Source organism: Salvelinus sp. IW2-2015, linkage group LG32 (genome assembly GCF_002910315.2).
Source record: "Salvelinus sp. IW2-2015 linkage group LG32, ASM291031v2, whole genome shotgun sequence".
NCBI classification, from domain to species: domain Eukaryota; kingdom Metazoa; phylum Chordata; class Actinopteri; order Salmoniformes; family Salmonidae; genus Salvelinus; species Salvelinus sp. IW2-2015.
The window spans coordinates 13,787,096-13,806,517 of record NC_036871.1 but is presented as its reverse complement, the minus strand read 5'-3'; the positions used below and the strand labels follow the sequence as shown (position 1 = coordinate 13,806,517).

At 42.4% G+C, this 19,422-nt stretch overlaps 2 protein-coding genes and 1 long non-coding RNA gene across 8 annotated transcripts in view; 1 reads left to right on the top strand and 2 right to left on the bottom strand.

The window, feature by feature from the left end:
- Positions 1-448: 448 nt before the first annotated feature.
- On the bottom strand, positions 449-6,181 carry LOC111956960 (alpha-tocopherol transfer protein). Of its 3 annotated transcripts, none has more exons than XM_023977673.2 (5): positions 5,800-6,181; positions 4,234-4,387; positions 2,078-2,271; positions 1,566-1,676; positions 449-1,132 (listed from the first exon to the last, which is right to left on the bottom strand). In XM_023977673.2, the coding sequence occupies exons 1-5, from the start codon at positions 6,016-6,018 to the stop codon at positions 890-892; spliced, it is 921 nt and encodes a 306-aa protein (XP_023833441.1). In that variant the 5' UTR covers positions 6,019-6,181; the 3' UTR covers positions 449-889. The 3 variants fall into 3 exon arrangements, with proteins under 3 accessions (XP_023833441.1, XP_070292656.1, XP_023833442.1); XM_070436555.1 differs by lacking the exon at positions 5,800-6,181 and adding an exon at positions 4,918-5,015; XM_023977674.3 differs by lacking the exon at positions 1,566-1,676.
- A 2,204-nt stretch (positions 6,182-8,385) lies between these two features.
- LOC139023494 (uncharacterized) lies at positions 8,386-10,626 on the top strand. Of its 4 annotated transcripts, XR_011474630.1 has the most exons (5): positions 8,386-8,576; positions 8,737-9,411; positions 9,709-9,779; positions 9,867-10,042; positions 10,132-10,626. It is a non-coding gene; the product is annotated as an uncharacterized lncRNA (long non-coding RNA). The 4 variants fall into 4 exon arrangements; XR_011474629.1 differs by having other exon boundaries at positions 8,387-8,576; positions 9,709-10,042; XR_011474628.1 differs by lacking the exons at positions 8,386-8,576; positions 8,737-9,411 and having other exon boundaries at positions 9,463-9,779.
- A 3,091-nt stretch (positions 10,627-13,717) lies between these two features.
- The window catches only part of LOC111957026 (xenotropic and polytropic retrovirus receptor 1 homolog), a 33,420-nt gene continuing 27,715 nt past the window's right edge, over positions 13,718-19,422 (bottom strand). The window contains exons 12-14 of the mRNA XM_023977739.2: positions 18,229-18,365; positions 17,759-17,980; positions 13,718-17,603 (exon numbers count right to left, since the gene is read on the bottom strand). Of these exons, the coding sequence (XP_023833507.1) occupies positions 17,549-17,603; positions 17,759-17,980; positions 18,229-18,365 (414 nt within the window). The 3' untranslated portion in view covers positions 13,718-17,548. The remainder of the gene's footprint in view (positions 17,604-17,758; positions 17,981-18,228; positions 18,366-19,422) is intronic.

Here is a 19,422-nt window from a genome sequence, read left to right as displayed (position 1 = left end):
GTTTGTGACAAAACAAAACCATGCATAGAGTGGAAAATGTAATGCAAATACATTGAATTTGTTTTTTTATCTGATACATGAGATCTTTAGCGCAAAAGTGTTTATGTGCACTACGTCATCACGTACAGCTTTTTTTCTGCAACAAATCTGTTTTGATGGGAAAAAACCTTTGGAAAATGTGCATATTTGTTTAATGTAGATTTTATAATATTTGCATGAACATCTCTTGCAAATTGGATGGAAACCTAGCTTGTGACATCACAGGGTAGAGTAAAAAGTAGTTTTCAAAACTTGTAACATATTTCTACCCACAGTTTTTGAAAAATCACTTACATTTCTGTGATGTCATCGGCTAGAACTTTATATTTTCTTTCTACAAAATGTAGAAATGTGCCGTTTTTTCACATGTAGGCATTGTGCTGAAGATAATGTAAATGAGGTTGAAAAGTGGTGGAATTGACCTTTAATCTTCGTAATTAAAACACCAATTATAGTATAATCATACAAGTCTATAATACAGTAGACATTCACAAAATTGAACAAATAGCTAAAACATACATCTTTAACCTTGGTCTTAGTTATAACACATTATGGTAACAGACAGTTGGCTGTATACTGCTAATATACTTTAAAACCCATAAAACAGGAGATAGAGAAAAGTAGTCTAGGTCTAATTCCAAACACAATGTACTCAACTCTTTTGAGCACTTGGTCCTAGCATCATCAACTGACAAACGTAATAACCAGGAAACTGGTAGTAAACTTGCATATAATCTTAGACCTCAAGGGCTGAAGTTGTGCACCCCATCCACTTCAGAAGGATGCTACGAGTTGTGTGGTTGTTGGTTGGTCATTGAGATGCACTCTGGGATGTGTAGTTCATTTGGAGTCAGGAGCTGTAGGCAGACTGGCTGTCAGGGTCAGGTTCTGTCTCGGGGTCTGGGGTGACCTCATCTCCTGCAGGGCAGATGGAGAGCTGGGTGAGGTGTTCCTCAGACTGCAGGATGTGGGAGGTCCACTCCTGACACACCTCCTCCATGGAGGGGCCGCTGCCCCCGTACTCCTGGGGGAGAATGTCTTTGGAGAAGAAGCCACTCAGAGTCTCTTCGAAGTTGCTGCCGTGCATGTGGATCTAGGAGTAAGACAGAAGGGAATTGACATGAATTAGTATCACTGTTGTCATGATCAACATTGTCATTGTTGTCATTATTATCATCAGAGGCAGCATTATCATAATGGGTTACCTCTTTAAGGAATACCTAGGATAGGATAAAGTAATCCTTCTCACCCCCCCCCCCCCCCCCTTAAAAGATTTAGATGCACTATTGTAAAGTGGCTGTTCCACTGGATGTCATAAGGTGAATGCACCAATTTGTAAGTCGCTCTGGATAAGAGCGTCTGCTAAATGACTTAAATGTAATGTAAATGTAATGTATAAGCACCTGCTCTAAACAACATCTGAGGTCACTATCATCATCTCCATCACTCCTGTTGACAATGTATGAAAGAGATGTATCCAGGTGAAGCAAAAGTCATAGTGCAAGAATATGTGAATGGTGACTGACCCGCTGTTTGATCTTATCAGTCAGGAATGGACGGATCATGGTGAAGATGTGTTTGAATAATGTGGGCTCATTGATCAGATGGATCCCTCGCACCTTCAGAGGAAACGAGTCCTGACAAGATCACATTTACACAGAGGCTTATTACAGTATTATTATTACAGGCTTATTCATAGTATAGCTATTGTGTATGTAGCTATATTCTGTAAGAGTAACATGAGATGTCTGCAATACAGACAACTCTGGATCCAGACCTAACCCTAACCTTCAAAAGTATTGATCATTCTAAGATTATTTCTGAAAGCAGCGGAGGGGCCCTTTAAAAACAGCAGTACTGGGTTCTGTTCATTAGGCACCAAACTAAAGAAAACGGACTGAAACAGGGAGGGACTACCTGTAATGATTCAATAAGAAATTTTTGTTTTCAGTTGCAAAACTTTAAAAAACATTTTTCATTGGGTGTCCTAATGAACACAACCAAGTTCAACTGATACCAAGTTCAACTGATAGCCTACCGTGAGCACAGAGGACATCCTCTTTGCCAGGGAGGAGTTGATCTGTAGGGCATGAGCGAAGCACCATCCCTGCATGTCGAAGATGGCCTTCAGTCCATTCCTCTGGGTCTCTATCTCCTGGACGATCAGCTCAGATGTAATCAGACTGACACGGAACACCTCGTAAGCTGTGAAGTCTTTAGGATTCCACTGGCCTGAGGAGACAGGCCAACACATTGCAAATGACATCTCAAAATGACAACTTCTCAAATGCCGGGTCTTTCAACCCTGTTCTTGGAGAGCTACCGTCCTGTAAGTTTTCACTCCAACCCTAATCTAGCACACTTGATTCTAACAATTAGCTGGTTGATAAACTGAATAAGGTTAGTTACAACTGGGGTTGGAGCAAACACCTACAGGAGGGTAGCTCTCCAGGAACAGGGTTGGAGAGCCCTGCTGTAGAGTACATCAATTCTAATCTTGACATCGAAGCCAGTTCAACTGCTTTTTATAAATTCTTCCCTTCTATTCAGGGACTGATTTAGACCTGAAACACCAGATGGGTGCAATTAATGATCAGGTAGAACAGAAAACTAGCAGTGCTCTGGATCTCGTAGGGTAAGATTTGAATACACCTACTATAGAGTATATTATATTAAGCCAAATACAGTAGGTATGCCACCTCAGATAATATTTTACACAGCCCTGTGCCATGGGCTGATGTATCAAAATGAATAATGTGTCACGTTCCTGACCTTATTTCCTTTGTTTAGTATGTGTTTAGTTGGTCAGGACGTGAGCTGGGTGGGCATTCTATGTTATGTGTTTCTATGTTGGGTTCATTTTCTATTAGCCTGATATGGTTCTCAATCAGGGGCAGGTGTTTTACGTTTCCTTTGATTGAGAACCATATTAAGGTAGGCTGTTCTCACTGTTTGTTTGTGGGTGATTGTTCCTGTGTCAGTGCCACACGGGACTGTTTCGTTTCGTTCGTGTGTTCCTTCCTGTTCGTGCGTTCAAGTGTTTTGTTCTCAAGTACAGGTCTGTTCACGTCGTTTGTTATTTTGTAGTTTGTTCAAGTGTTTTTCGTCTTCGTTTAAATAAACGAGATTATGTCTTCACAATACGCTGCATTTTGGTCCGATCCTTGCTCCTCCTCAGACGAGGAGGAAGACGAGCGTTACATAATGTTCAAAGTACATTTCAAGGTTGCTGCGTTGACATTAGGGGAACATAGCAGGAGTGAAACTTCGGTGCAATTCCATACGATTCAAGAGATTATGTTACCCCAGGATACCCATTGTGGCGGTAACTGTAGATGACAAGGTATCTTTATTCACGTCAGGAGAATTTTGTGAATTAAGGTTGCTTTATTCATGTCATGGGAATTTAGTGAAGTGCAGACTGCAACTCCATACAATTCAAGGTTGCTGCATTCACATCAGGAGAACACAGAAGGGGTGAACTTACGTGCAACTCTATACGAAATGATATGTGGCTCTGTTCACGCCAGGGGAGATGAGCAGGAGTTAACGACTTTGGTGAAACTCCACATGATTATTGCATTTTCGTGTTTTACACTTGTGTTCAGTAGCATCTGAGTCACATGATTATGAACCAATGACACAGATTGTTCCTGATGTTGTGAAATTCGCTCTTTACAGAACTGGTGCTGTGATATTAGGATATCAGGATTCAAGGATGCTGTGATATTAGGATTTCGACCTGCTTAAACAGAGCAATTGTAACAGTAGTAGAGCAAAGGATTGCAATATGAGAAAATTAATGACTGCAGTATTGCCGTTATGAGTACATGATGCATGGAATGCTAAGGCATACATGTATGAAAGTGTGTATTCTTATTTTAAATGTATGTACAGTGGGGAGAACAAGTATTTGATACACTGATTGATTTTGCCTGCAAAATCAGCAGTGTATCAAATACTTGTTCTCCCCACTGTAGTTCTGTCCTTCAGCTGTAATTGTCTATTAATGTTATTTATTATGTTATGGTTTGAGTGGAACCCAGGATGAGTGGCTGCTGCTTTAGCAGTAGCTAATGGATATCCTAATAAAATACTACAAGTACTAAATACTATTTTAGGTGGTTTTATGCAGTGGTGCCATTTGCCTTGCCTGACACCACACCATATCAGACCATATAGATGAGGACTAACCGATCCTATAGATGAGCACTCTGCTGCCGTTGAGGTCCCGGTCCCTCAGCACTCCATGGTAGTTATTCTGGAGGAGTCCCAGGACAGAGGACGGGTGCAGGTTGGCACTGATCTCTGGGCACTCTCTCCTCCAACGCTGGTAATTAATTAGTAGCTATAAGGATGGAGGGAGAGAGGAAGCGAGAGAAAAAAAGATGGGAAAGAAAACATATTTTAGATTGCAACAGAAAAACAGCCAGCGGTCAGCCTGTCAAATCATGTCAGGCTATTGAACCAAGCATGACAATGAAAATTACATTCTGAAACGGGAGGATGGAGAACAATCTACACCTTTTACTTTTTTTGAGAGATTGAAATCAAAATAAAGAATAAAAAACAAAATGTATCTGTCTCATCTACATTTTTTAAAAGTCACTAACAACGATTCGGAGGTGAGTTAATATAATATTTTGTCATTTAGAAGAGAAAAAAAAAATATATACATACATACACACACACAGTGCCTTTGTTAAGTATTCAGACCCCTTGACTTTATCCACATATTGTTACGTTATATACTTATTCTAAAATTTATTAAATAAACATAAAAAAATCCTTAGCAATCTACACACAATACCCCATAAGGTTTTTTAGAAATGTTTGCAAATGTATAAAAACAAAAAACAAAACAGATACATTATTTACATAAGTATACAGGCCCTTTGCTATGCGACTCGAAATTGAGCTCAGGTGCATCCTGTTTCCATTGATCATGCTTGAGATGTTTCTACAACTTGAATGAAGTCCACCTGTGGTAAGTTAAATTGATTGGACATGATTTGGAAAGGCACACCTGTCTATACAAGGTCCCACAGTTGACAGTGAATGTCAGAGCAAAAACCAGGCCATGAGGTCAAAGGAATTGTCCGTGAGCTTCCGAGACAGGATTGTGTTGAGAGCCAGATCTGGGGAAGGGTACTAAAACATGTGTGTTGCATTGAAGGTCCCCATCAGCATTGAAGGTCACCATCATTCTTAAATGGAATAAGTTTGGAACCACCACGACTTCCTAGAGCTGTCCGCCTGGCCAAACTGAGCATTTGGGGGAGAAAGGCCTTGGTCAGGGAGGTGACCAAGAACCCGATGGTCACTGACAGAGCTCTAGAGTTCCTCTGTGGAGATGGGAGAACCTTCCAGAAGGACGACCATCTCTGCAGCACTCCACCAATCAGGCCTTTATGGTTGAGTGCCAGACAGATGCCACTCCCCAGTAAAAGACACCCCAGTAGTTACCCCAGTACTTGGGAAAAACGCCTCTTTTCTAAACATTTTAATTAAATAACGTTAACTTAAAAAGTGTTAACTGCGGTCACTTATTTCCCTTCAGACAAACTAAGTGTGACCACATACCTCATATTTACCAAACAGTTTTTTTGTGTAAGCAATTGGACATTGTTCTTGGGGGCATCGACCCAACTTTCCTTCACTGACAGTTTTGATTCCAAGTTCTAAACAACTGCTAAATACATTGAAAACATGTCCTAAATAGTTTAATTTTACAATAGTTAACCCACCGCGGATACCAACCTTCAGTGACAGCTCAACATCAAAGTTTCTCGCTCTCAGAAACTTTATTAGAAAACTGTCCGACCAATTCAACGTGTCCTGCGGGTCGATGATGTCTTTCTGCGCCCTCTGTCTCAGCTGTAATAAATAACGTTGGACAACATTGGAGTCGTCGGGTAAACTATTTAGGTCTCCTTCATAATAATTCTCCTTTACAGACATGTCGGAACTGTATGACATTTCCCGCCCACCACACACAAAAGTAGGCTACTCTATTTACGTCAAGGAGAATAGAGAAACTTCCGTTCATGCAGTCAGAATGCAACTGAAATCATTTCTGCTCTTTAACCCGCATGTGGCTCACCTAGGCTAGGCCCTACTCACCGCTGTGCAACTAAGCAAATAATCGAAGCACGTGTCAACAAAGATGATGACATCAATGCAACTGTACAGCCTATTGGTGGTGAGGGGTATAACCTTTGTTTTCAAGTACTTCTCGACCTAAAGTCTACTTCCATGATACGTTGTAGCAAGGCAAGACAGTGGAAAACGTGAGCAGTGACTTGTGTAATAGGCCAACGAGCTGTTATTCTTATAAATAAATTGTTCTGTTATGCTACAATTCAAACACTTAATAACTCGGGCTAATTAAGCAATAAGGACCGAGGGGGTGTGGTATATTGCCAATATATATTGCCATTTATACCACTGTTAAGGGCTGTTCTAAGCCACGATGCAACACAGAGTGCCTGGATACAGCCCTTAGCCGTTATATATTGGCCATATACCACAAACCCAGTCTTATGAACTGGTTACCAACATAAAATAAAATGTTTAGTCATACCCGTGGTATATTGTCTGATCAGCATTCAGGACTCGAACCACCCAATTTATAATACACAATACAAAAGTATGTGGACAACTGCTCGTTGACCATCTCATTCCAAAATCTTGGGCATTAACATGGAGTTGGTCCCCCTTTCCTGCTATATGCCTCCACTCTTCTGGGAAGGCTTTCGACTAGATGTTGGAACATTGCTGCGGGGACTTGCTTCCATTCAGCCACGAGCATTAGTGGGGTCGGGCACTGATGTTGGACGATTAGGCCTGGCTCACAGTCGTCGTTCCAATTCATCTCAAAGGTGTTCAATGGGGTTGAGTCAGGGCTCTGTGCAGGCCAGTCAAGTTCTTCCACACCGATATCAACAAACTATTTCTATATGAACCCCACTTTGTGCACGGGGGGCATTGTCCTGCTGAAACAGGAAAGGGCCTTCCCCAAACTGTTGCCACAAAGTTGGAAGCACAGAATCGTCTAGAATGTCATTGTGCTGTAGCATTAAGATTTCCCTTCACTGGAACTAAGGGGCCTAGCCCGAACCATAAACAACAGCCCCAGAACATTATTCCTCCTCCACCAAATTTCAGTTGGCACTATGCATTGGGGCAGGTAGCATTCTCCTGGCATCTGCCAAACCCAGATGGTGAAGCGTGATTCCTCACTCCAGAGAATGCGTTTCCACTGCTCCAGAGTCCAATGGCGGCAAGCTTTACACCACTCCAGCCAATGCTTGGCATTGCGCATGGTGATCTTAGGCTTGTGTGTGGCTGCTTGGCCATGGAAACCCATTTCGTGAAGCTCTTGACAAAGTTATTGTGTGGATGTTGCTTCGAGGCAGTTTAGAACTCGGTAGTGAGTGTTGCAACCGAGGACAGACGATTTTTACGTGCTACACGAATCAGCACTCGGCGGTCCTGTTCTGTTAGCCTGTGTGGCCTACCACTTTGCAGCTGAGCCGTTGTTGCTCCTAGACGTTTCCACTTCACAATAACAGTACTTGCAGCTCTTGACGAACTGACTTGTTGGAAAGATGGCGTCCTATGACGGTGCCACGTTGAAAGTCACTGAGGGCTTCAGTAAGGTCATTCTACTGCCAATGTTTGTTTATGGAGATTGCATGGCTGTGTGCTCAATTTTATACACCGATCGGCAATGGGTGCGGCTGAAATAGCCGAATCCACAAATTTGAAGGGGTGTCCACATACTTTTGTGTATATATAGTGTATCTATTTGGTTATGGATCATTCCCCAAACTGAATTAAATACTTCCAGAGAATGAAAAGGCAGAGTGTACCGTTACAAAAGTGTCCATAAAACGTTACTTTGTCTCTACAATCTGTCATATAATTGTATCCTTTGGCATTCCACACATGAGGGCTGTGTCGTGTTGATCCACATTTGCTGTAGCGGACATCCCAAATAGGCATGGGCATGTTTTCTGGTGTCAAATCTGTGGCTGACCTTGGCCTATACAATACATTTTCCATTTATAGGAGAAGCATGGGAGGTTTCAGCTACTACTTTGAGTAGCTATAAGAAGACATTTCATTGACACCTCCCTATGCAAAAGAAACCAAAATGTACAGGAAAATATTCACAACAGTCTACATTATAGAATGCCCTCACGAGGTCATAGAAACAGCAGCACCTGCTGGACAAAGAAATTACGGAAGAGAATGAATAGAGGAAATAAAGAAGTACAGAAGGATGGAAATAAAGAACTACGAGTCCAGTCATTTTTTGTTTGATCTTTTTTTGAAACTCAAAAACAGAATAACAGGTTCAGGGAGACGATCCAGGCGCCTAAGTTAGCAGAGAATGCCAACGAGTACTCATGACGAGTACTCCTTTAAGGTTGTAGTTAGTGACCAGAAGTACAGGGTACGATGACAGTACATAGGGCGAGCATGTCCAAAAACTGGAACATAAAACAACGCTCGCGGGACACATGGGACATGTAAGTGTCGTCCGTTTCATGTAATCCATACAGGGTCTTTATTAAGTCTTTATAACGTTCTAGGCATAAGGGAAACATGGTTTACGTTTCATAAAACAATCTAAAGAGCTTTGTTTTGGTCCAGGCTTTTGCTACAGTAGATTCCACTCTTCTTCCATAGGAGGATCCATTTGAGTGACAGCTCTGAGAGATTCAGTGATCCAATGAGAAGCGACAGGGGAATGGGTCCAGTGCAACTCTACCCTTAGCATTCTTAGATCAGCTGGATTATACTCCAAGCAAGGTGAGTGTATGTACAGGGTATGCTTGTAAGCAGGGTGTGTGTAAGCACTTCAGAGTGTGTGTATATTTACAATATCTTTGTGTGTGGGCCCTCCATATCACTCTCTCAAGGGTGTGACATTACTTTAGGAATGTAACAAAAGGATAAATATTTGCTTATTCCCCCACCTGGGGCCTGTTGCACAAAAGTAGAATTAAGACATCCGGGATAAATGACTCAGCTGAGCTCAATGAAGCCAAAACATGTGCGTCCAGGCTTAATTGGTTGCACAAAGACCAAGCCAGGATGAGCAGACACGGATTCATTAAGCCAGGTGAAACCAATCCTGGATAGGTGCGCGCTCACGGCTCACTCAAATAGACCCCGCCACAGATCACAGATTAACTGATTTACCATGGCAACTAGAGCCGCGTACTTTTCCCCGTCGGAAGCACAAATCCTCATGGAGGCATACGAGGAGGTAAAAGATATAATTAAGAAGAAAGGCAACACCGCCACAGTGATGAAGCAAAGAGAAAACGCGTGGCAAAGTATTGCAGACCGCCTGAATGCGTAAGTAGTGCACAATTACACACTCACCGCTCCGCTGAAACATCACAATTACAATTAAAATATTTAATTCACATCTCCAAAAATGCAGTTGTACTGTAATTATGAAACGGTTAAATTTTTAATTGAAATGCACTGCAGATATGAGTGAAATTGTGTAAAGTAACTCCATCACACTGTATAAAGCTATGATAAATATTTTGATATTTTTACTGAAAACAAGACAAAAATACCAAGTAATTTTTTGCAGTGTGACTCCATTAAATGTGTGTGTGTGTGTGTGTGTGTGTGTGTGTGTAGATTAAACATGAACGGGCCAAAACGGACATGGCAGCAGGTCAAAATCAAATACAAGAACATTCTGCAGAATGGTATGGTCCCTGACTAATATTTAACAAAGCACAAGCATATATTGTACCCAGAAGGTGCCTGCTCACACATTGTCTGTACTGTTTTAGCAGTGAAAAAGAATACCCACAGACAAGGCACGGGTGGTGGGTCACCAAAGGCTGACCTTACCCCAGCAGAGGACATGGCCTTGGAGCTAAATAAAGGCAGGCCCGTCTTAGAGGGGATCCCTGGGGGGAAAGAGACGACATAGGTTCCTCCCAAGATGCCACCCGCTTCATTCAAGGTATGTCCTTCCATCTCTACATGGGATACAACCACATTCTATTGAATCAATTTGGACTGTCTGACTTTGGTTTACCTATTGCCTTGCAGTGTCTGGCAGCACTGTGTTCCTGTTAGAGCCACCAGCACAAGCACCAGACGATGCTGATCCAGTGAGTACTCCATCAAAGGCATACTGTAGGCCTGGCATGTCTTGTCTACTAGCTTCAATATGAATCCGATTAAATGTGATAGGGGAAGGCCCCAGTGCAGCAGCAACAGCACATGATGGAGACGATGATGAGGAGGAGACCATCTCTCTGGATTCCAGAAGGCATGAGGTATCATGTTAAGACTGTGAAAGTACTATTTACTCTACAATGGTGAGGAGTCCTCATCAAAATCAAAAAATCTAATTTCTTTTACAGGACCCAGATGCTATACAGTGGGAAAACCAGCCTGGCAACATAGTGCGTATTAATAAAAGGACACCACATCCTGCCAAATTCCAGCTGCGCTAATTGTATGTGTTCACAAGCTCACAAGCTATCAGAAAGTTGTATGGCAACCACCTCCGGCGCCAAATAGAACTGGCAGACATAGACATTCAGTACAAGAAAAGAAGATGGAAAATCTTGCACTGGAGTCCGAAATAAAAAAGAGACAATTAGGAAACTGGACCTTGAAATAAAAAAACTTGAGAGGGAGGTGAGATATGCCTTCAATGTACACTGTATGCTAACTGTAACACAAATGTATTAATCATTATTTTTCTTTCCTCCCCCAGCTCCAAGAAGATGACACAGCTCAAAATAAAAATTAGGTATATTCTCGTAAAGTCAAGTGAGCCATGACATATGAGCTCTTATTGTGAGCACACAGGACGGTGGCATCTTTCTAAGTTTTTTTTATTTTCCCAGCAATCAGTACAACCAAGTCATCGTTATAAGGCATCGCCCTCTTTTGCCCCACCCCCCAGCACCGAGTGTGGCCACTAGCCTATATGAAGGCCCAAAATTGTGTGTTCCTTTCTGCTCTGACAATGGCATGCCCATTCGTGCGAGATGTGGTGGATGAAGAAGCACTTGTGCTGAGGAGAGCCTTCAGGCGAGAAAGGGTCTTCAGGGACCGGTTGGACCACTGGCCTTCCCTGATGACCATCTATATGAAAGATACAGGTTTCTGCAGATGGCATCAGGTATCTATGCAGACTACTGGGTCCCAGGATTAAGCACCGCACTGCACGGAGCCATGCACTGAGTGTGGAGCAAATGGTTTGTGTGGCCTTGCGCTTTTTTGCTAGTGGAGCCTTCCTGTACTCAGTGGGGGATGCAGAACAGCTGAACAAGGCCACAATTTGCCGCACAATAAGGAGTGTGTGTCTGGCTATCAAAGCATTAGCAGATGTCTTCATCTCCTTCCCTGGCCACAGAAGACTCTGTGACATCAAAGAGGAGTTCTATAGGATTGCAGGTAAGAGGATCTACAAATTACAGGACAACTGTTAACACATAGTAGGATACTCATTACTTTGTGTGACAGGTTTCCCCAATGTCATTGGTGCAGTGGACTGCACACACATAAGGATAAAAGCCCCCTCAGGTGCCCATGAGGCCGATTTTGTGAATAGGAATCCTTTCACAGCATTAATGTTCAGGTGAACATAACTTTTTGATATTGTCCATTGACGACACATCTGCATTGCCAGTGATGTGCATTGATTGGTGTAATATTCCTCATCTTATGATTTCAGATGGTCTGCAATGCTGACTGTGTGATCAGCATGTTGTGGCAAAATGGCCTGGCTCAGTCCATGACTCCAGAATCTTTCGGGCCTCTGAAATCTATCAGTGCCTATCACAAGGTAAGCCACACAACCCTATTTATAACCATCATGGCTGTGTCAAGAATATCACTGTGTTTATGAGGTAGTAATGATGAGATTTTGTGTTGACAGGTGAATTCTCTGGTGTGTTGCTGGGAGACAGGGGGTATGGCTGCCAGCCTTTTCTCTGACACCTTTCACAGACCCCCAGGAAGCACCGCAGGCCTACACCATGCCCATGCCAGGACCAGGGCCAGAGTTGAAATGACCTTTGGCCTCCTGAAGGCACGCTTTCACTGCCTTCACAAATTAAGGGTCAGCCCTGTTAGGGCATGTGATATTACTGTGGCTTGTGCTGTCCTCCCAAGTGGGCTGCCTGAGGAAGGAGAGGGCCCCCAGAGTGCCACCAGCCATGGACTGGGACAATCCGGCAATCTTCCCTGATGACGACAGTGGTCGGCTGCTGAGGGACCAATATGTGTTGAATTATTTTAGTTAGTATGTGTGCTTTCATTTTGGTTAAATATGTCCTGCGGTGGCAGAGGAATTTGGGTTTTTTGGTTCGTTTTTTGACGATTTGGCCTCTTATGATGTTTGTGCGGTATACTGTGTGTAATACAAGGCTGCAGGGAGGCTACTGCATCCATTCATTTGTCTGTTCAGTTGATGTGTATGGATTTGTCCTGCATTTATTTATGTGGCAGACATGCAGGGTGTGTTATATACAGACCTTTGATGTGTATGTATCATTTTGTATAATATGCTTGGATTCTGTGCTTTCCATCTTGTAGAGTCACTGTGACTTCAGTTTCGAAAGGAGCTGATGGTTTACCTGCTTTGTTTTGTCCTTATTCAATAAAGGAACTAATGTTACACATTGTGTTTTTATATTCATATGGAATGTGTATTTGTTTATATGACAGAGTACTAGGCCACACTGAAGAAAAAGGATAAAGTCATAAATTTATGAGGCTGGTTCTTTCTGCAGAAAAGCTACATATTGTTTTTACAGTTTTGATACTTATGACAATGTGATACTTAATATTCTGGCACATCAGCATGTCTTTGTTTATGAAACCATACTGAAGTACAATTTCACGAAATGCCCCACATCTGTCATTTTAACAACTGTCCTCCTTTAAAACAACTGGTTACAATATTATGACTTGTGTTTTTTTCCCCTCTGTGGCCCTAATATTCTAATCATTTATATATAGCCTTATAGTCTATGGGAAACTGTAAATTATCTAATGATAGCAACATCATCTAAAAATCATTTTTTAATCCAAAAATCATTGAAATTAATGATCACAAACGTTTAAATAATAACAGTGGGTCTAGTTATATGTGATAACAATGTATAGTGAGCAGTGAAATAACTATTGGTTTCCATTTGTGGTGACTGCTGACTGACATTAGGGATGAGATTAAATAGATCCTGGAATTTAGCCTGGTCTGGAGCAGGCTAGCTCCACAGAATAAATCTCCATGGTAATTTATACCATAACATATCCTCCTGCCCCCTATCCATCTTTAGTGCAACCGGATTACGGATCAATTGAGCCAGGATCACCAAGATATCCTGGCTTAATCCCTTATCCTAGTTTTGTGCAACAGGCCCCTGGTCCATTGGTTGACCTAGAGAGGTGTAGTCTTCAGACCTGTAGAGACCACAATATCTGAAAATGTAACAACAGATGGCCATCCCCATCTTAACAATGGGCGGGGGACCCAAGGTCGCACAGGGTGTTGACTCGTTACTAGTTGTGCCCAATCTTTTGCGTTTGTCAGGAAAAAAAACAAATGAATCGCTCGCTTCTTCGATGTCTATAATGGTTCTTATAGCAGCTAAAGTGCACAAGTAGGTACACATTTATGGAAAATCATTTATTTTTGTCAGAAATTGAACAATCGGATGAGGTGGAATCTAGTTAAATATTGACTCATTGATCTACAAAGCACTGAGGCCCAATGAAAATCAACAGTTTGCCCTGAGACACTGGGGTCCCCTCCTCCTTCGGGTACAAACATTGCTTGACACTTATTAAGACTTATTACAGGGATTACGCATGGCCGTTATTGCTCACCAGCTCCATTCAAGTCTATGGGCCTCTGTGGAGAATCCCATCTGAGCTGGGCAAGGCCGACAGGAGAGCTCAACCATAAAAAGACGGGGCATATCTCAAATGACACCCTATTCCCTATATAGTCCAATATAGCATGCTACTTCTTGTGCACTATATCAGCAATAAGGTGTTACTTGGAACGGTGACACTAATAGATCTCCATGTTGTCTTCTCTTGGTTCTCTCCTTCACCACATTATTTAAGACTAGTTCCCCCAGACCACATTTAAGCTCCATCAGGCTTTCCACAATCACCATTACAGTTGACCTATGAACTACGAAATGCAGCTTGAGAAGTATGGGCCAAATCCTAACCTGAGATATACTTGGGTTAACTCAAACCTTTGAACATCGTGCATTGATATCAATGGGAGATGAGTTATCTGGGCATTTCAAGTTAGGATTCCGCCCTATACGATTGCTTATATCTTTACAGTGTTAGTAAATCTACCTGGTTATACAGAGTGGGGGTTAAAACCCTCAGGTGGCTTTTAGGAAGGGAGGGATTCTGGGAAATGGTTCTTACTCAGTAAGAGCAGAACGCTTAAAGCTTTTGCCTTCATTAGAACTGTGAAACGCATTAGATGCATTCTAATATTCAAGTCTCCTTAGGTGAGCCAATGCAGACCCTTCTCTTTGGAGTCTTTATGTGAGAGCATACACATTGCATTTCTTGGCTGGAGTTACTAACAGAATGATACATTCAACAAATCCCCCAAAGTGAGAAGTGTCCGAGCTAAGAACACATCCAAGGCTAGGAATAAAACTTAAAAATAAAAAACTGTCTGGATGGAATGACTTAGATTTCTGCTACAGAGAAATATGCTGTTTTACAGCAGAATTCAACAACTACTAATATTAAGGGCAGGTGAAGAGGCCAACCCCTGCACATCCCCAGATACACGTGACGCCTCACTCCTAACTGGCATTGGGTGTTCAGCCCTGCGATCTAATGGGATGGCAAGGACCAGGAGTTTTCCAAACTGACACCTGAGCAGGAAAAACGCTGGGCCCCAATTATAACAGAGTCAGGGGAAACTGACCCTACTGATGGAAGAGAGCTGGGCTTTCAGAAGAGACCTGGGCTGTGGTGCTTAGTGGACGCAAAGCAGCACAACATCGCATATAGAACTAGGATGTCTAGAACAGACGTAGGTATCACAGGTGGCTGGTGGCACCGTAGGATGTGATTTTTTCTAGAAAAAACTAATGTCACATGGCCAAGAAAAAGTAAGGGCCCTAATAGTGAAATATCTTTTCTATGGATTTAATTTCTATCTGCTGTGCATTATCAGGAAAAGGTGCTGCAGGATCAATCTGACATCTGCATTGGCCGTGCAGCATCCTACGGTGACACGGCCTCTGAAGAAGTCCGGGCGTTCATACTTCTTGCGGAGCAGCGCAGAGCTGTTGTGAAGGAAGTGAGTTTGTGTGTATGTAGCTATACGGAGCCCTCCGCATTGTTACAAAATTTGGGAGGCTCACGGTGACGCGGTATAGAGCTCAATTTGGCCTCTGCGTGTCTCCGGAGGCTCCGCAATTGCATCACACCCTCCCTACGGAGCCTCTGATCACATTTTCGGATCAAACATAAATGGGCTTTTAGTGAAGCGTTACGCTTTGGAAGCACAGTCCAGCTCTCAATGGAATGTTTCAGATATTTAGCTAGCTCTAAGAGCAATAGTCGTAAATTCTGTCATTCTCACACCTACCACGGCTTACTGAAAAAGACTGTGTTAGCTCACACTAGTAAATAAAAAGACATCCAAGATTTGGCATGAAAGTGAACAATGCTACAGTTAAACCATATTGGTATAGGGGTCGTTCCATGTGATTTCAATCACTTTCTGACTGCACCCCTTTTGATTTGAACAAAACATTTCATTCATGTTTGCCCATGGTGGAAGTGGTCGGAAAGGGACTTTTTGGACCTGAATGTCAAAGTATTCAGGAGATGGAGGTGCTCAAAGCTGACCCATTTTGCATACCCCAACCTTCCATGAGACGTCCACATCACTGGGGAAAAATAAACGGTTGAGTGTGATATCATTTGAAAGCTTACAAACAGGATTGTCAAATGATATGATTTCAGTTAAGAACATTCTTAGACTTTATAGAGTAAATGAAAATGTATCTAAAATTGTATCTAAAACCAGCGTTCCCAAACTAAAGGGGTCGGCGGGGGGGGACTGTCTAGCTTTCAAATGACTCTTGAATGCGCAAGGTGCAATTTTGAAATTGGGTAGTGATTCATCAGTTTTCCTCTTGTTATGTCAGTCATTGCAGACCTTTAGAGAGCTATTTATCAACTAGTCCATGTCAGCTAACATTTCTTAGCTAGGTCTTTTAGCCCATTGATTTTGTTGTAATGTTTGAGTCACTCAGATATCACATGAACACGCAAAATATGTAGAACTGCAGGAAATTAGCTTTAAAATGGCCAAAAACATCTTCACCCCATGGCAGAATGTGTAGAATTACAGGAAATAAGCTTTAAACCTGAAAAATCCTCTCCGCCAACAAGAGTTTTTGTCATGGAATGTGCTTGTGCCCATAGAAATAGACATGGGGGGGATGTTCCACAATGATGGGAGGCCCCCTCCCTATAAAGGTTCTGAAGACCAGGAAGGGGTGGGCTTGTTTTGAGAGAATTGTCCAATCAGAGCCTCCTGAGGGTTTTTGAACATACAATGTCATTTTAAAGGATGAGATGCCCTGAAGCACTGGTCTCTGATCAGCCTTATATTCAGACCGACCCATACTGAACCATTAGAACAAACTCCTCTCCCCCTTACCAACAAGTTCTTGGAACAGTTCTTATGGGCAACATTAGGCAGACACTTTAGCAGCCATTTCAAATCAGAACCTCCCCCATTTCACTACCAAATGTTTTAGGCATCTCTCCCCTCACATAAATAACAATTTAATTAAACAAAATAAAATAAAAACCAAGGTATTCGTGGAAGAACTTATCACACATGGAAAGGACAGCCACGTCAATACAGTAATCTTCATCATCATGTTCATCAAAAAAGGTCATAAGAAAGTCTTGGACCAGACTGATTGCAGAGGAGTGTCTGATCACTGTTCAGAGTCCAACGCTCTCAGTCTTTTTTATATTACATAATTTCTGATTAGCCATCTTGAAATCAACAGTCCGTTCCCCGTTTGTTCTTCCTGATATTTACATCAACATTTACACAGTCTTGGTGTTTCGTCTATGCCCCATGAAATATAAAAAATAACGGGTGACGTCAACTCAGCACTAAATGGTCCATGAATGTAAAAAAACAAAGTGGCTTAAAAGTAGCTGTTCCAAGGTGTGTGTGTGTGTGTGTGTGTGTGAGATATTTGTCTCCAATTGTTATCCTCTGTATACGCCTATATTCATGTCTTTGTACTCTGTGTGTTGATGCAGATAGGCAGCTCTGTGATGGACTGATGAGGGGGCGGGTCATCAAATGATCGATCGACTGATTGATGGGGGGGGGGGGGGGGGGGATATGCCCCTAGGAGGGACGTGGTCCTTTAAAGAGGTTCTGAACCCATGCTATGGATGCAATGGGTCTGGCCTGATGTCAGGTGTCATCGTCTGTGTCCTCCATGAGAACTTTGGTGTCCCGGGTCTTGGTCCTGAGGAGAGAGAGAGTTTAGTAGAGGGGAACACAGCCATACGTTATTACCATACTGGGAAGCGAGGCGCGGTTGTCTCAGGGACATGCTGTAGCTTTGTGTGTGTATGCAGGCATGCCAATATATGTGTGTGTGGAGCTATTGTATAACCGTACTGGGAAGCGAGGCGTGGCCGTCTCAGGGACATGCTGTAGGAGCGTTTCCAGTTCTTCTTGCCCAGGCGGTTCCGGACTCCGTCCTCCTGGTCCATCATCTGCTCCAGCAGAGTTTGGTCGTCAGCGTTCAGCGGAGCCACTGAGATGTCCCTCACCGCTCGGAACTCACCACAGTTATTCAGGTGCTCGTTCTCCAGACGGAAGAAGTTCCACACAAAACGTCTGCAGTGGAGAGGGGGAGGAGGAGAATCAAGTGAAATGTTGTTGAGGTGTTTCACCTGAATTTCATGTATGAAATGCCGTTGAGGGAGGTATTTAGTGGTTAAATGGTTGCCTGTTGAAATCTTCAGGAGAAGGGCTCTACCTAGAGGTTACCACAATAGTAGACATAGACTGAAATGTTAATTCAATGAGAAAGGAAGAGAATGCAAAGAAAATATAGGAGAGAGAATAAAATAATGTAATCTCACCTGAAGACCTCCAGAGGGGCTAGGATGGTAGCCACAATGTCTGCAGCTGACGGTGTACTGGCGGTGCTCAGGGAGAGGGGTATTGTCCAGGCAAAGCGCAGCAGCACATCCTCCAGTATGGCACAGTAGTAGTAGGCCTGAACAAACCCACACACACACACGTGTATTATCATCACATACACATCTTCTGACATTACATAAAAATAGTAGGCCTGAAAATATTTGAACAATGATTTATTACATTAGCAGACATCCTCTTATGGCTGGGCGATATGGCCTAAAAATCACATCTCCATTTTTTTTCTAACTTCTGGACTATTTACGAAATACGTTTCTAAATAAGCTTTGTTGTACAATTAAAGGTCAAATACACTGCATTTCCAACAGTCAACAGTAATCTAATGAATTCAGGGCTTGTGAAATTACACCTAGGCCTTCCACAACCATTAAACCAACTAATAATTTAATTTTATCAAAATAGTTTAACCTGTTTTTTTGCAATAATCACTGATCTGGCTTTCAGGTTTGTCTACGAAAATATTTTGTTACAAATTTAACCAGAACCATGTATAAAGCACATTCACTAATAATGACTAACCTCTTGTAGCAGGCATTATAAAACAGGTCTCATAATCTCTCTAGCACAAGCCCACGAGCTAGTGAGTAGCCAGCTAATCTTTAGATTTCAAGTTTCAAGGATCTATTTGCTAGTTAACAAGGCAGAACAGTTGAATTGTTATGAACACACCCATCTGTCCGTCTACAACTGTTTAACAGCATGCTAGCCTGTCCACTTTGTTCAGATGTTGAAATCAAGTGGCCGACCTTATTTCTCAGAATGAGAAGGAGTTGCCAATTCCTTATATAAATTGAGTTATGTTTTATTGCACATTTATAAAACACAGATTATAAACTGGGTGGTTCGAGCCCTAAATGCTGACTGGCTGACAGCCGTGGTATATCAGACCGTATACCACGGGTATGAAAAAACGTGTATTTTTACTGCTCTAATTACATTGGTAACCAGTTTATAATAGCAAAAAAGGCACCTCTGGGGTTTGTGGTATATGGCCAATATACCACGGCTAAGGGTTGTGTCCAGGCACTCCGCGATGTATCGTGCATAAGAACAGCCCTTAGCCATGGTATATTGGCCATATACCACACCTCCTCATGCCTTATTGCTTAATTAGA

Excerpts from the sequence above, each read along its gene's own strand:
- LOC111956960 (XM_023977673.2), bottom strand. The coding sequence starts at position 6,018 with ATGTCATACAGTTCCGACATGTCTGTAAAGGAGAATTATTATGAAGGA. Across the intron at positions 2,272-4,233 it reads AGTGCTCATCTATAGGATCG|GCCAGTGGAATCCTAAAGAC; the intron begins GTTAGTCCTCAT and ends CTGTCTCCTCAG. Across the intron at positions 1,133-1,565 it reads CTGATAAGATCAAACAGCGG|ATCCACATGCACGGCAGCAA; the intron begins GTCAGTCACCAT and ends TCTTACTCCTAG.